General features: G+C 49.6%; 1 protein-coding gene across 13 annotated transcripts in view; it reads left to right on the plus strand.

Annotated features, from left to right (window-relative positions):
• Positions 1-16,804, plus strand: part of Disc1 (DISC1 scaffold protein) — a 209,423-nt gene that overhangs the window by 84,227 nt on the left and 108,392 nt on the right. For all 13 annotated transcript variants that reach the window (XR_010060006.1, XR_010060007.1, XR_010060004.1 and 10 more), the window contains exons 7-8: positions 6,616-6,670; positions 13,650-13,752. Coding sequence is in view for 8 of the 13 variants with exons in the window: in XM_063278076.1 (XP_063134146.1) it covers positions 6,616-6,670; positions 13,650-13,752 (158 nt within the window). In the remaining 5 variants the exon portion in view is untranslated. The remainder of the gene's footprint in view (positions 1-6,615; positions 6,671-13,649; positions 13,753-16,804) is intronic.

Raw genomic sequence — 16,804 nt, forward strand, 5'->3', positions numbered from 1 at the left:
AGGAGCACAGGCGTCAGCCAAGCAGCCTTTGACAAGATGTAAGGAACAGCCCTGAGGCATGTGTCCACACTGTCTTGCCTTAATGATCTACCTCAAGTCTGGAGGAACTCAGGGTGCCCTTGTCACCTGTGCTCCACAGACCTGCTGGTGATGTGTGACATAGTCCGCAGTGAGAACATGAGCACTTCAGGAGGGAAAAGGCCAAGTGGGTTAGTCCTCATTCCCTACAGCAGTCCCCCCTGTCGGATTCTGACCCGCTCGTCTTCTGTGGAAGGTTGAAGGACGAAGCAGTCGCTGGCAAGGTTGATAATGTCAACAGAGTCCAGTGACTCTTAGGTTCCAAACCCAAGCAGCCTCTATGCTTAGTGGAGCTGTCACCGGGCCCTTCCTGTCACTCCCCATTTGCTTTGGGAACAGTCTGTCATTCTTAAGCTAAAATTCTGCTAAATAGGAAGGTTGTGGAGTTGAGGCATGGGGAGAAAAGAGAGACAGAAAAGAGTCAGACATGGACATTATGTTCCCTGTGGCTTTGTGTGAAAGTCAGACGTTTGCACAGGCAGTTCTGGGGATAAAGCTGTGTGCTGGGGTGGCAGGGTCTGTGTTGTAGGACCACTGCACAGCAAAACAACCCTCCCTCTCCCTCCCTCCCTCATTCTCTCCCTCTTCCTCCCTCCCTCCCTCCCTCCCTCCCTCCCTCCTTCCTTCTCCCTCCCTCCCTTCTTTCTTCCTCCTGCCTTCCTCTTCTGTTCTTCCTCTCTCCCTCTCTCCCTCTCTCCTTGCCTCCCTCCCTCTCTTCCGATCCTCTACCCCTTGTTAAGCCAATGTTCAGGCTCTGAATAACACATAAGGTTAATCTTAGTGGAAACTGAGGACCCCATGTGTATGTGTTTACTTTTATTCAACAACAGCAGAGACTGGAAGGACTTAAAAGATATTTGCTGTATTGGCGTAGAGGCTAAAGTCTGGGGTCAAGGTGCCTGAAGGCCTCTCTGCCCTGCATACTTGGATCGTCACATGGAGTTTCCCTTGGTGTGTTGCCTGCCTTCCCTCTCTCTCCTCCTCCCCTCCCAGGCTTTCCCTCTCTTCTCTCTCCCCCTTCCTCCTCCTCCTTTCTTCTCCATGTGTGCGTGCTTGTGTGTGTGTGTGTGTGTGTGTGTGTGTGTGTGTGTGTGAAGGTAGGTGCGCATGCGTGTGGGTGCTCACACACGTACATATATGTGTGTGTGTGGAGGCCAGGGGTCAATCTCAGGTTTCGTCCACAGTAGCCGTCCATCTTGTCTGGAGGAGCCCAGATCCCTCACTAAACCTGAAGCGTATACCACCACGCCTGGCCTTTTAAAAGATCTTACTTTATTTTAAACTTTACACGTATGGGTGTTCTTGTGCATGAATGTTTATGCTCAACACTCATGCAGTGCCCATGGGAGCCAGAAGGGGGCATCCAATCCCCTGGACGGCTTGTGTGAGCTGCCATGTGGATGCTGGGAATTGAACCTGGTTCCTCCGAAAGATCAACCAGTCCTCTTAACTGCTGAGCCACCTTTCCAGCCCCATGGCTTTCGTAAATAACTGGTCGTGGGGGTGAAACTCAGGTTCTCCTGCTTTACCGGCCGAGACTCTCCCCAGCCCTTGACTCTGCTGCTCCTAGGACAGATGATGTGAATGAAGAGGTTACTGTCTGTCAAAGAGGCCATCTGGGGAAAACTGAGTCTCAGTGTGGCGCCCTTTGATCTGAAGGGTAGTTAGTTCATGGTTCCTTTGTTGATTGAGAGACGATCTCACATAGCCCGACTGGGCCTCAAATGTGCCAAGGAGGGACTTGAACTTCTGACACCTCTCCTTCTACCTTCCAGATGCTGGGATTATAGGCAGGCGTCTTCACGCCCAGACCTGAGGGAACAGTTCTCATTCATTACACTTCAGTATGTTATTTAGTGAAACACAGGGACAAGCTTTGTTACTGACATTCATGGAACTCCCGTCAAGATGGAACTGGTATAATGTATTTCCAACTGCTATTCCTGCTCCAGGGGACCGTAGTGTGGTGGTTGCAACACCAAATGTGGGTGGAGCACCAGATGTGGGTGGAGCTCCAAATGTGGGCGGAGCACCAGCTGTGGGCGGAGCACCAGATGTGGGCGGAGCTAATTAATGTTCCTTACTGTACTTCCGACGCTCGTGTCCTGTTAGACCAGATCCTCTTGTTATCTCTGCTGCACTTCGGGTTCTGTGAAATGATATGGTCTCGGAGAGTCTTACTACTAAAAATAGCTTAAAAACTGCTGGTGTCATCTACACGGATGATTCATAGTCTCCCCCACCCCTGCTGCTTCCATTTTGCGCATCCCCTGGGGACACAAGTACTGTTAATATTAGCCAGAGCAACACATAATTAGGAAAATAAATCTACTGAAAAAAGTAATATAGCATAAATTAAATAAATTAAATATAAATCAAATCAGATATAAAACAATGCATTCAATTACTCGCATCACTGCCTCATCCTCTCAGGGAGACGTTTGAGTCGAGGCTCATTTTCCTCCTAGGAGAAGGGCAGAGCAGAGCCCAGAGTAATGAACTGAGTCCAGCCCTGGAGAGGTGGTACCTGGCCTTCTTTTTCACTGGGGATGTGGGACATTTGCTAAAGGTGCTGTCCTGGAGGCCAGCTCAGCTTTAGACTCAGAAAGAGAGCCTGCTGTCTGTTTTAATGTGTAAATCCATGAGCTGCTTTCTGAGTGTGTTCGGGAAGACTTATATTGTGCTATTCAATGCTCAAAGGTTCTGTTATGTGGAGATCCACTGATTTGGAGGGTTCCATCTAATGGCCTGGGGATGGCACTCAGCTGGAACTTGAATAGTGGCAGCAAGCCCTCAGTTTGATGCTAGTGCCACAGACATGTTGTGGTGCATTCTTGTCATTCCTGCATTCGGGACCCAGACACAAGGGTCAGGATTGCAAAGTCATTCTGAGCTATAGAGTGAGTTCAAGGCCAGCCAGATCTAGGTGGACCCCTGTCAAAAAAACCAAGCAAACAAACATGTAGGATTTGAATCAACTCCCATGAGCCTGGCAGAGGAAAGAAAAACAACTGGGGATCAAGGGTTACAAGTGTGGATGTCAGGCTCCAGAGCCAGCACGGAGTCTAGAACTTCACAGGTTCTGCCGGGATCTCTCCAGCAGCCCAAGTGGTCTATCCTGTCTTGCTCTCCACATAAGCTGATACTCTGTAAAAAAAAAAAGTATCTTTCATTCACCTGACATAACTGTCTTCTCCTGGGCTTACTGCTGATTAAGCTCACCCTTTCTAGTTCTTTGTGAACTCTGGCTGGCTGGTTCAAGTCAGCTGTTATGGCTCGAACTCCACCCACAGGTGGCTGATTCAATCTGGCTTCTCCCAGCGCCTCACGGAATTGTTCTGCCTCAAACTAACTCTGGCAATTTGTTCTACTCTCTGGCTGTTTCTTATCCTCTGACGTCAGCTGCCCCTGCTGCCCTGCACTGAACTGCATGAGCTCACAAACCCAATTTCACTGCACTACACACACCGCAATGACTCCTGACTGACTCACTCTCCCTGTGCTGCTCTTAAACAGTTTCTCTTTCTTGTCTGGTCTTGGAGAGCTGAGTGTTTCCTATCTCTGATTCAGTCTGTCAGATCTTTCTCTGATGTGTCGACTTGTCTGCTCCTTAATTAGACATCTCTTTCAAGCATGGCTGCTTCCTTCCACAATCTAATTTTACCTTAAAAGTGTGTATTAAGGGTTTGTCTGCACTCTAGCCAGAGGGTTAAAGGTATGTACTAAGGACGTGTCTGTATTCTAGCCAAACCACACAGACCTATGTCTTTGGATGCGATCCTTTGCCAGAGCAGCCATGTTGGGGTTACAATTCTTCAACAACCCCCAGATACACCTTCCTTTAAATGACCTGTCTCCATCCGGCCAAGGTCTGGAATGTTCCAGGCTTCCAGCCTGAACCTATCTGTGCAACCACACTTGCCAGATGGTGACCTGTGACTCAGAAGAGGATGTCGCCTCCTGCCTCGCCCCTGGTCTGTGCTCACTGTGGGTTGATTTTACTCTCACCAGTGTCCCCTCATTTGGTCAAGTGAGTTCCACATGAGATTAACCAGCAGGTGCCTAGCTTGCCTAGACTTCAGAAACCACAAAAGTGTACAAATCACATCCCTGGTTGTTTTGATAGCTGGAGAAGGACCCCCAGCACACATCGACTGATGGTAGCTTACCTCTTAGTTATACTTTTGCAATCCCCGCTGTGGAAGATTGTTCTCGACTTCCCAACCCCAGCATAGATCCTGGAAACTGGGATCTTTTTCTCTAGCAGGCCCCCCTGTACTCCCTCTTGCACCTGCCACACTATCTTGCCCTCCTACCAGCCATGAGTGGTTGAGGGCAGAGACTGTGTCTTGCAGTCTGAGCTCTGGATGACTGACTGCCCCGAGGTGTTGGAAGAATGAGCAAGGCACAAGTCCGTGGGATGGTGGGTTCTAGACAGGGTGTTCTCATTGCTCCAAGTGTGCCTGCTCTCTTAGACCTCTTCCTTCTTTTCTGATCCTAGCTCTCTGCAGGCTCCTAGACCCTGTGACCCCTTCCAATTGACGCTTCTGCCTGACTCAGCCATATTCAGACTCCATCCTCCAAGCATCTCTGAGTGCCACTCCATTAAAACTAGAGACGCTTCTTTCCTGTTGGTCCTTGCAAAAGCAGGTCCATGCCCAAACCAGAAGCTCCTTACCTTGGAGCATCATACCAGCCATAACTTGGCCTCCATCATCCACCATGAATAGTCTAAACATCAATCATGCCAAGTATTCTAAAGATGGCCGACAGTTACTTGCCTACTGCCGAGATCAGATAAACACAAGCATTTCTTCCTACTGACTTGGTCCTCTTCCTATTCTTGGGTGGGCCTTACTCCATTCCACCCCTCACTTTCTGTGCTGGCCAGCTTTTTGTCAACTTGACACAAGCTAGAGTCATCGGAGAGGAGGGAGCCTCTGTTGAGAAAATGCCTCCGTAAGTTGGGGCTGCAGGGCATTTTCTTAATTAGTCATTGATAGGGGAGCCCCAGCTCACTGTGAGTGGTGCCATCCCTGGGTGCCACTGGTCCAGACTGAGCAAGCTATGGGGAGCAAGCCAGTAAGCAGCACTCCTCCATGGCCTCTGCATCAGCTCCTGCTCCAGGTTCCTGCCCTGTGTGAGCTCCTGCACCGACTTCCTTCAGTGGTGACCGTGTAAGCCAAATGAACCCTTTTTACTGGATATCCCCCACCCCCAGCATTGACCTTTTCCCACTGCAGTCATTAGTGTGTCTTGCTTTATGTCCTGGATGCTGTTGGCATGAATTTCTTGTGTAGATCTCAACCCAGAGAAATCGGATCCTGGTTGTAGCCTCACACGTTCACGCACGCCCAAGGTTTGACAGAGTGCCTGCCTAAGAAGCTCTGGACCCATCTCATGAGGGAGTGGATCCAACAGGTAGATGCTGCTTACAGGGAACTTATACTCCATCATGGTTTGGGGAGACAGTGCATGAATGAAGGAGCACATGAGGAGAAGTGGTAGAAAAAGAAGGCCATGTCCAGCCATTAGCCTTGTGGGAGATGTTGTTCCCTACAAGGTTGATACAGCAATTTCCAAAAACTATTCCCATAACGTTTTAAGTAACTCGATAATATGTGTTGGGGTGCTCACAGCTATCCCAGTGGACTGCAGGTTGGACACACATGGGAGGAAGAATTCCGGCTGACTTAGACATGCTTGAGAAATATGAAATATGAATCTGTTTGCTCTCATTGAGGCTCAGTGCAGAGGGACTGGTATTGCCTCGAATTGTTGACAGTGTGGCCCACTCAGATGCCAATGGTTCCCTGCCGATATGACCCACTCCTTTAGGAAGCTGGTTACAGGGCTCAGGCTTCCTGCAACCAGGTGGCTCCTCCCACTATTACTTTGGGAATAAAGACAGATTGTGCTTGCCCTGGCTGGCATGAGATTCTCTATGTAGAGTAGGTTGGCTTCAAATCCACAGAGATCTACCTGTCTCTGCCTCCCACGTGCTGGGGTACAGTGTGTGCTGCTCTGTCTGGCTCACCTGTCTTTGTGACAGGCCTGGAACTCACCAAGTAGGCATGGCTGGCAGTGAACCACAGGGACCCTCTTGTCTCTACCTCCCCAGTGCTGGCACAGTGTATACCACTGTGCCTGGATTATTTGTGTGGGTTCTGGGAATCGAATTCAGGTCTTCATGCTTGTGTGGCAACCACTGTCCTGACTGGGCCACTTCCCCAGCCCCTGGAGACAGATTTTAATGGAGGCCTAAGTAGAGTATATTTAGATCGAGGGATCTACTTCCTAGCCATATGTTACTTCCATGGCCATGCCAATCCAGACAAGTGTCACCATCCTCTTCCTCTTCCTCCTCCCCCTTCTCTTCCCCCTTTCCTCCTCCTCCTCTTCCCCTCCCCCTCCTCCTCCTCCCCCTCCTCCTCCTCAGTCCTTGGGTGATGGAAGGTTCTCTTGGGAGTGTCTTATATGTAGAGCTCCGCCTACATATGGAACAAGAAGACCAATGCTCTTTTCTAATTCCTCTAGCCTCCGGGAAAGGACAAAGTCACTCGACCTGGCTGTTAGAGAACTCACTGAGCAGGTAAGCCCACCCTCCTTCCATTTTCTTCTGACCTAATTTCGCATCCAGATCGCCAAGGGCTTTAGAGGAAGCGGACTTTGTGGAGCTGTCTGCCAGGCTGAGGCAGAGAGGAAAAGCTAGGGAGGAGGACCTGCAGACTCTAAGGAGGTCTGTTGATGTTAGGTCTGGGATGGGGTTCTGGCCCCAGGCTCCCAGAAATAAGACTCAGACTCAGACTCAAAATATGTTTACAAATACCTTGGCCTTATAGTTAGGCTCTTCCCTGATTGGATCATAACTTAATATAACCTATTTATTCCGAGCTAAGTTCTGCCATGTGGCTGGTTACCTGTGCTCAGGTATCATCTGGTCACACCTTCACGGGTAAATCTCCCTCTCCTGGATGTATCCCAGAATTCTTTCTGCTTCCTGGATGTCCCACCTTCAAGTCTACCTTTTCCCATAGTCCTATAGGTTCTTTTAATTGACAAGTGATGCATCCTTATAATACAGAAGATATTCTCTCTACAGAGGTCTCCACCCATGGCCACTTCCAAATGGATGGTTGACCTTGGATTGGATGGTTCCAGTCCAGAGGCTGGGAAAGGATGATACGGAAGCCCCGAGTGCCTGTTTAGAGCTGCGTGTAGTGGCTCATGGCTTCAGTTTCAACATTCCATAGGCAGAGGCAGGAGGATCAAGGGTTCAAGGCCAGCCTGAGCTACATAGCAAGATGCTATCACGAACGAATGAATAAACAAAGATTTTAGGACGGAAGTGATTGGCTTCTCCTGGGAGCCCAAGTTCAGGCTCCCCAGAAATGGAAGTGGGTTGGCAGATAAAGGGTTTGTTTTTTGTTTTTCCGTTCTTCGGATCATTTTGGTAGCATCATTTGTTGCCAGCACTATTTACTTTTCTCAACGTGTGACAACACGCTTTCCACGGAGGAAAGGCTGCTGTGGCTGCTCTGGTTCATCGTGTGAGAGTTCATCTAACACTGGGGAAAGGCGTGGCGGCAGGAGCTCGAGGCAGCTGGTCACACGATGCCCACACACAGGAAGCAGAGTGTGAAGGCTGGTACTCAGCTCTCTCTCCTCATATTCAGCTTAGGATCTCAGCTCATGGAATGGTGCAGCCCACAGCGAGGGTAGGTCTCCCAAACCTTTAACCCCATCGTGAAGACATATTCAGAGATGGTCTCCTAGGTGATTCTACATCCTGTCAAGTCATCAATCAATATTAACTGGGTGTGGTGGCTCACGACTTTAGTCCCAGCACTTGGGAGGCAGAGACAGGCAGATCTCCAAGTCTACAGAGTGAATTCCATGCAGTTCAAGGCTACACGGTGAGACCCCATCTCAACAAACACCCCACTGAATATTCACCATCATGCTATCTGTACTTTCACAGCAGGTACCCCCACCGTGCTCCCCAATAGTGCTCCCCCACGGTACTCCCCCCACAGTGCTCCCCCAATAGTGCTCCCCCACGGTACTCCCCCCACAGTGCTCCCCAATAGTGCTCCCCCACGGTACTCCCCCCACAGTGCTCCCCAATAGTGCTCCCCCACGGTACTCCCCCCACAGTGCTCCCCAATAGTGCTCCCCCACAGTGCTCCCCCACAGTGCTCCCCCACAGTGCTCCCCCAGAGTACTCCCCCCACAGTACTCCCCAATAGTGCTCCCCCACGGTACTCCCCCCACAGTGCTCCCCAAGTGGAGCCTGGTGAGCGCCAAGGTCTGCATCCTAGCTGTTAGAAACCATTCACACCTAGCTGTTAGAAACCTCCCCTGTGGTCACACCTGACAGAGATGTGGGACCAGACACCCTGGTGTTGCTTTGAGGTGGGCAGACGGATGGGAACACTCCATCGCCGGGAGCTGGAGGTTCCACAGAGGCTGAGGATATAGAGTAGTAGCTTCTGAGCGGAGCCTCTGACTGGGGAGGAATATCATCGTTTGGTTTTCATGAGGAGACAGGGAGGCTGCAGGGCTGGGGAAGCGGTCAGTCAGTGAGTTGTCTGCCATGCAAACGAGTCTCACTCCCAGAGCCCACGGAAGGAGCGGGCATTGTGGCGCACACTCATAATCCCTACACGGGGAAGGCAGACAGAAGGGTCCTTGGGGCTCACTGGCAGCTGGCTTGGAGAAAACATGAGCTCTGGGCTCAGTGAGAGACTCTGTCAGAAAAATGGGGAGAGCAACTGAGGGAGGCAGCCTAAGTTAACCTCTGGCCTCCACACATACTCATTCAAATACTTGAAAACACACACACACACACACACACACACACACACACACACACAGAGTTGTATGCAGGCACACATGCTCACTCATGCACCCACAATGCACATACCCACGCACATGTAGGTACACACACATGTACACACACATATACATATGCATACACATATACATACACATGTGTGCACACACATATATAATATACATACACATACATACATATATGCACACACACATGCAGGTGCACACACATACACACCTGTACACATATACACATACATGTACACACATTCACATGCACCCATGCATGCACACACATGTGGCTGCACACACATGATCACACACATACATACATATATGCATGCACACACATGTGGCTGCACACACATGATCACACACATACACACATATATACATGCACACACACATAAACATGCGGGTAGACATACATGTGCACACACAGGTACACACACCCCCTACATACATGCGCGTGCGCACACACACACACACACACACACACACACACACACACACACAGAGCCAGAGAAGAAAGGGAAGCTTGGACCTTTTCTGGGAGGCGTGTTGAATGGCTTGTCTTCCATACAACCATGCTGCTGCTGCTGTGAACTGTTAGTAAGGCTGTAGTGTTCACTCATTTTTCTTATTTATTTTTTCTTTTCTCTTTGTCTTTTTCTTCCCTTACTTGTTTCCAAAGCTGACACCTGACAGTTTTGTTCTGGCCATAAATGGTCGAGGGTTTGATGGATTCCTGTCAGCAACTGGTAATGTCTGTAAAACATCAGACTTGGGAAGGCTTGAGATCAACCCGTGAGCTTTCTGGCTGCTCACCCAGAGAGAGGAATGAGGTGTTTCTCGTTTTGCCTGGCTCAGCCATGGGCTAGACGGATGGTTACCAGAGACCTCGAGGACACTGTAGTTTTCTAAGTGCTGGGAGGGTTCTCTCTGTCTTTGAGTGCTGTGATTGCAAAGCACTGAGACCAGGCAGCTCTCAGGGCTGGAGGGCTGAGCGCCAGGTGCCAATATGGCCAGGTTCTGGTGTTGGGATCTCTTCAGAGGGACAGATGGCCAACTCCATGCTGTGCCTTTGCCTGACAGAAAGAGAGAAAGAGAACAGGAGGGCTCTCCCAGTCTTTACTATTACCATTATTATTATAATTATCATTGTGTGTGTGTGTGTGTGTGTGTGTACGCGCGCGTGCTAGAGGACAGCGTGGGTGTTATATGCAGGTGTTACAACACCACCCACCTCCTTGGGAGGGTCTCTCAGAGGCCTGGAGCTTACCAATTAAGCCACACTGGCAACCAGAAAGCCCCAGGGACCCTCTAGTCTCTACTTCTCCAGCTCTGGGATTGCAAGTTTGTGCCATGATGTGCCGCTTACTTGGGTTCTGTGGGCCCAGCTCAGTTCCCCTGTTTACAAAGAGAGCACTTTCACTGGCAGAGCCACCATCCCCCAGCCCTTTCCTAAGGGCACTGATACTTTCTCGAGGTTCTACGTTCAGGACCTGTTACTTCCCAAAGCCCTCACTGGACCCCATTATCACCCCGGGGCTGAAGATTTCAGCATATGAAATTTGGGGGGGACCCAAGCATTCACTCCATTGCATACCCTATCTCTTAGATATTTACCATCAACTCATAATGACTTTACTTTTCTGTCGAATTAAGGAGTCGTGCCTTGGATTTTAAAATGTAAATGTAAAACTCCCATTCGTTAATGAGTTCCTCAGGGGCTAATTTTATTTGTAAATAAGAAAGACATGGAGATTTTTCTGAGGTGGGTACGTGTATTCCATTGCGCATACGTGAGCATGCTATGCTTGCCGTATGGGAACTGAGACAGAGCCTGGAAGTCTGACCCCTGTAGATTGGCAAGTGACCATGAGGGACGACGCTCAGCTTGACAGTTTTCTTTCTTCAATGCACACACACACATGCACACATGCATATGTACACACACATGCACACACGCACATACGCACACATGCACATGCACACACATGCACACGCACATGCACACACACACACATGCACACAGGCACATGCACACACATACTCAACCCCCGATACTTTCAGAGTGAGTTGGAACCTTCCTCACACTCATTATATTTCTTGACTCTCGTGGGTCACCGAAAGGTAATTAAGGGATAAATGAGATGGAAATAGTTTGAAATAATTGGGATATCTAGAGACTGGTAGGTATTATATTATATCCAGCAGAGACCGAAAGAGTGTGCAATTTAATCAGAAAATTTAGAAAGGCGGCTTCACGTTAATGGTGCAGCTTGAATTATGGCTTTCTCGGCGAAGGAGACACTGACCTAATTATGATTAAGAGACACTGTTAACTAAAATCAGAGATATTAGATGAGACCTGAGAACCCTGGGTGGCGTCACAGAGTTAACTGGTGAGCCTTTGAAGTTCCTGAGGTGAAGTTTGTAGATGGGTAAGATGGGCGGAGTCTGTCACGGGGCCCTGAACCAACCACAACAGCGCCAGAGGAAGGTGTCCCAGATGCCTTTCTTTAAGTTCTTGGTTCTAAAATACTGGACAAGTCTCAGGACCCGTAAAGAGCCTCAGGATGGATGATTTTGACCATGTGGACGAGCAGACGGGATAGACTTTGGTGCAGAGGATGACCAGTGCTCCCCTGAGCGTCAGCAATGAGGTCTGAAAATCCCAGGCACAGAGGGGAAAGTGAAAAGCAGCCCCGGAGAGAAGGGTGGAGTGTTTTAGGACTGAGTGAGGTCTGCTTCGGTTCCGTTTGATCTCGGATAAGCCAAATGTTTGCAATTAACTGTATCCCTCGAGATGTAGACTCCACATGGACCAACAACTTTCAGGTTCTGAATGGGATTTCATGTACTTTTATTTTGGTAATAAATAACAGTGTTTGTGGGCAGGGAGGTTTCCATTCTGTGTGGACTTTCCCCAAAGAGCCCCCTACTTTTATCCCTTCAGAAACTGTGCTGTGTGCTTTGGGTGAGCTGAAAATGCAGGTTCATCCTTAATCCGAGTACAGGTAACAGATAACTATGAACTTTCAGCCTTAAATAAAATAAAAAAGATGGTGATTTAATCTCGGCGTGAAAGATAACCTGACGGAATTCGGGGTGTGAGATGAGGTTGAAGAGTTTTGTAGTTTTTGGAACTCAAAGAAAAACAGGTGGTGCGTGTGTAGAGTCGAGGTGTTGGGGACACTGGATAACCCCAAGTCTTCTCAAAAGTGACTTGTCTGACTTTCATTTGGACTCTCCAGCGAGTATCTGCCTTCCGGGTTTCTCAGAGTCTTCTAATAAAGAAAATTTAGCAGGTACCTCTGATCTCGATGCTTAAAGCCACATCTTTGTTGACCGCCTACTGTGTGCCAGAGACAGAGTCCTGCTCGTGGACAGCCTACTGTGTGCCGGGGCAGAGTTTGGTTCACAGACTGCCTACTGTGTGCCAAGGCAGAGTTCTGTTCATGAACTGCCTACTGTGTCCCAGGGCAGAGTCCTGCTCATAAACTGCCTACTGTGTGCCGGGGCAGAGTTTGGTTCACAGACTGCCTACTGTGTGCCAAGGCAGAGTTCTGTTCATGAACTGCCTACTGTGTCCCAGGGCAGAGTCCTGCTCATAAACTGCCTACTGTGTGCCGGGGCAGAGTTTGGTTCACAGACTGCCTACTGTGTGCCAAGGCAGAGTTCTGTTCATGAACTGCCTACTGTGTCCCAGGGCAGAGTCCTGCTCACGGACTGCCTACTGTGTGCTGGGGCAGAGTTTGGGTCACAGACTGCCTACTGTGTGCCAAGGCAGAGTTCTGTTCATGAACTGCCTACTGTGTCCCAGGGCAGAGTCCTGCTCATAAACTGCCTACTGTGTGCCGGGGCAGAGTCCTGCTCACGGACTGCCTACTGTATGCCAGGGCAGAGTTCTGTTCATGAACTGCCTACTGTGTGCTGGGGACAGAGTCCTGCTTGTGGACTACCTACTGTGTGCCAGAGACAGAGTCCTGCTCATGAACTGCCTACTGTGTGCCGGGGCAGAGTCCTGCTTGTGGACTACCTACTGTGTGCCAGAGACAGAGTCCTGCTCATGAACTGCCTACTGTGTACCAGGGCAGAGTCCTGCTCATGGACTGCCTACTGTGTGCTGGGGCTGATTGTGGACAACGTAGACAGATGAGGAGACAGGTCGAGGCTGTCAGCTGGAGAGGAAGCAGGAGGAGACTGGGGTGAAGGCCAGGCACGGGAAATCAGCAAGGCCTTTCTCCCAGGGACACTGTGGAACAACTGACCCAGGGTTGTGAGGTTCTGAGAGTTCAGGCAGGAGTAGGGAAATACCACGGCAGAGGCAGACAGTGACAGCTTGTGGCTTCCCTGTGGGCTCATACCAGCCTGTGTGGGTCAGGGCTGTGTTGAGGCCATGCCAGTGGCCATCTCTCTTCCTCCTTCCTCATCTCTACCTTCCCTCTCTTCCCCTACCCTCCTCCCACCTCTCCTCATCTACCCCCATCTCCATCTCTCTCCCCCTTACTCCTCCTCTCCCTCCTTTTCTGTTCTCCCCTCCCCTCTTCCTGCCTTCCCTATCTTTCCCCTTTTCCTTTCTTGCTTTTCTTCAAACTCGTTGCTCCCTAAACCCTCTCTTCTGCTTACTCTGCCAATGCTACTTAGAGACCCAACCCCCTCAGACCCCATTCCCCTCTGTCTTCTGGTCGGGAGCATGAGACATTGATTCCTGCCATTTCTCTTGGTAGGTATGCTCAGGTGAGAAGCTATGCAGCTCTCTGAGGAAGAGACTCGCTGACCTTGACACCAGGCTGCCTGCCTTGCTGGAAGCCAAGATGCTGGCCCTATCAGGTAATTGCGGAGGCACTCAGGAATTTCAGTCACTGACCAGGGTGTGTAGTCATCCCAGCTGCCTGGGAGGACGAGGTAGGAGGATTGCAAGTTCAAGGCCTGGTCTGTGCTATGAATTCTATGCCTGCCTAAGTGATTTAGAGAGATGGAGAAGGGAACTCAATGGGAGAGCCATTGCCTAGTATGTACAAGGCCCCAGGCTCAAGCTCATGCCTACACACACACACACTCACACTTTCACACACGTAAGCATACACACATATACATACATATATACAAACACTCACATATACACATACCACACATATCACATACATACACACATATATATATACACACAAACACACTCACATATACACACATACATACACATACACATATATACAAACACACTCAACATTCTCACATACACACATGCACACAAACACACACATACATACATACACATCACATATACCACGCATATACACACAGAAACACATATAAGCATACATATACTCTTATATATACACATACCACACATATCATATACACACACAAACACACACACACCCCACATATGCACCACACATACCACACATACACATATGTACACACAAACATACTCACATATAAGCACACATATACACACCACACATTCATACACACACACCAAACATATCATACACACACAAACACACACACACACACACACACCCCATATGACAGTCATGGCACCAGTGTTGTCAGGGAGGAATGACAGGTCAGGTTGACCTCTGGCCTCAATAATGACAAGCCCACACATTCTCATGCTCCCACACACATGGATGTGAACACACACACACACACACACACACACACACACACACACACACGAGAAGACTGGACTTAGAACGTCCACACCCTTGGCAGACCAGTGGTTCCTAACAGGTTTCTGCTATGGCTTGGTAGCAGGGTCTCGCTGTCCCTTGGATGCTGGTTTTCAAACACTCCCACCTCGAATTTGCTGGTTGATTTGATGTTCACAACAGTGGTGTCAGGCAGGTATAGGGGCAACTCACAGGGGAACCCAGGGGAGAGGAGGGGGATCAAGCCTGTGGGGTATGTCCTTCTCATGAGTTCTTGAAATAAGGCCAGCAACAGCAGACCGGTGGCTGTAGTCCAGACTCCCCTGTGTGACGGATAGATCTTTAGCCCCGTTATGTAAATGACAGCAGTGAAGAGATCTCTGAGATTTATAACCTGGATGAACGCACAGCCCGTTGGCTTTAGAGGAATCGGAATTTAACGGGAGGGTGTAATAATTACACGTATGGGATTTTAGTGGTGTTTTAAGGAGGAGCTCAGTGCCTGGCAGCTTCTGTTCCTCACATCGTTAAACACTAATGCTGCCACTAACGAGCTGCTGGGTCCCCGACGCAGTCAAGTGTGGCATTTACAACCCAGAACATGGCGGGTGAGCATGTGGCCTGCCTCATAACTGCCTCCTGCATTACTTAGTTGGAGTTATGGCCTCGCTTGCAGAGAGAGAGAGAGAGAGAGAGAGAGAGAGAGAGAGAGAGAGAGAGAGGAGAGAAGACAGAATGTCGCTCTGCCTCTGAGTTAGGGCTTTGCCTTTCTCGGCCGATACATCTTCCCCTGAGAACAGGTGGATGAGCTTCTCTCCATGGAACCCAAGGGAAGAAGAGAGTGTGGCTCAGTAGGCAGAGTCCCCCACCCCCGACTCTGTCACCAGTGTTCTGTCCTGAGAGGCCCAGGAACTCTCTACAACTTCTAGAAAAAGTTATTTTATGTGTGTATGTGCATATGTGTGTATGTGTCTGCATGTGGGTGTGTGCACGTATGTGTAGTCAGAGAAGGTTCTTTAAATGGCACCCTGCAGATGGGTTTGGGGTTTTTCGTCTAAGCTCTTTGGGTGACAGATAAAACCGGGGAGGCTTTGTCGAATGGACTATGTCATGCTCTTCTATGCCTGTCCAGAGTCTGACCCATGATGTGATGAACCGCCTACTGCTGTCTGGCATCCCTAAGGCTGAAGGGCTTCTTGCCTGAGGAATGTATAGTTTCCTGTCTACCTGTCCGTCCTGGGCCAGCTCATGCTGATGTCCTGGGAGCTCTGGCTTGACCCCTTCCAGTCTGTGCTGCCTGGCCATTGCTTTGGTGTTTGGGAAAAGCAGGCAGCCCTAATTTTCCTTCTTTAAAAACAACTCGGGGTTGGGGATTTAGCTCAGTGGTAGAGCGCTTGCCTAGGAAGCGCAAGGCCCTGGGTTCGGTCCCCAGCTCCGAAAAAAAGAACCAAAAAACAAACAAACAAACAAAAAAAACCAACTCTGTGTGTGTGTGTGTGTGTGTGTGTGTGTGTGTCTGTCTGTCTGTCTGTCTGTCTGTCTGTCTCTCTGTATGTGTCTGAGTCTGTGCATATGAGTATAGGTGTCCAAAGAGCCGAGGGGTGTCATGTCCCCTGAATCTGGAGTCACCTGTAGCCGCATGCCATCTGATGTGGATGCTGGTGTAGATGCTGGGAGTTGAACTCGGGTCCTTTAGAAGAGCCTGCATTCTCCATGGCTGTGGCTTCTGCCCAAACCCGCAGCCTAGTATCTTTGGAGGGAAGGTTCAGGCTCAGCAGGGCTATAGGGTGAGAAACAAGGTTGGAGGCTTTTCACGTCCCTCATGTGTGTCCTCAGCTGAGGGACGATTTGTTTATGGTCTGACATGATATGAGAGGGACAAAATGCATGTCCTACCCACTCCCCTGGGCTCTTGTGTTGGAGAGGTCACTCACTGACTTGAGGTTCTTCAGGAAGAGACCCAGGCGGTCATCAGCACGCACATTTTTGGATGACCAAGAAGACTGAGACAGTGTGCATAGGGCGAGCTCTGTAGAGTTTGAAACCAGGTTCTGGGATAATGACCTCTACAACAGGAGCATGGCTCAAAATGACTCCCACTCTGTTTGTAAGAGGGAGATAAATGCCGTGTTTCAGAGATGCCGGAAAGACAGATGGTGAGAGCCAGCCTCAGTGTCCACACACGCTGGGAACATGGTCGTGGGCTTGGGTAGCCTCTTTATTTC

The sequence above is a fragment of the Rattus norvegicus genome, chromosome 19, assembly GCF_036323735.1.
Source record: "Rattus norvegicus strain BN/NHsdMcwi chromosome 19, GRCr8, whole genome shotgun sequence".
Taxonomy (NCBI): Eukaryota; Metazoa; Chordata; class Mammalia; order Rodentia; family Muridae; genus Rattus; species Rattus norvegicus.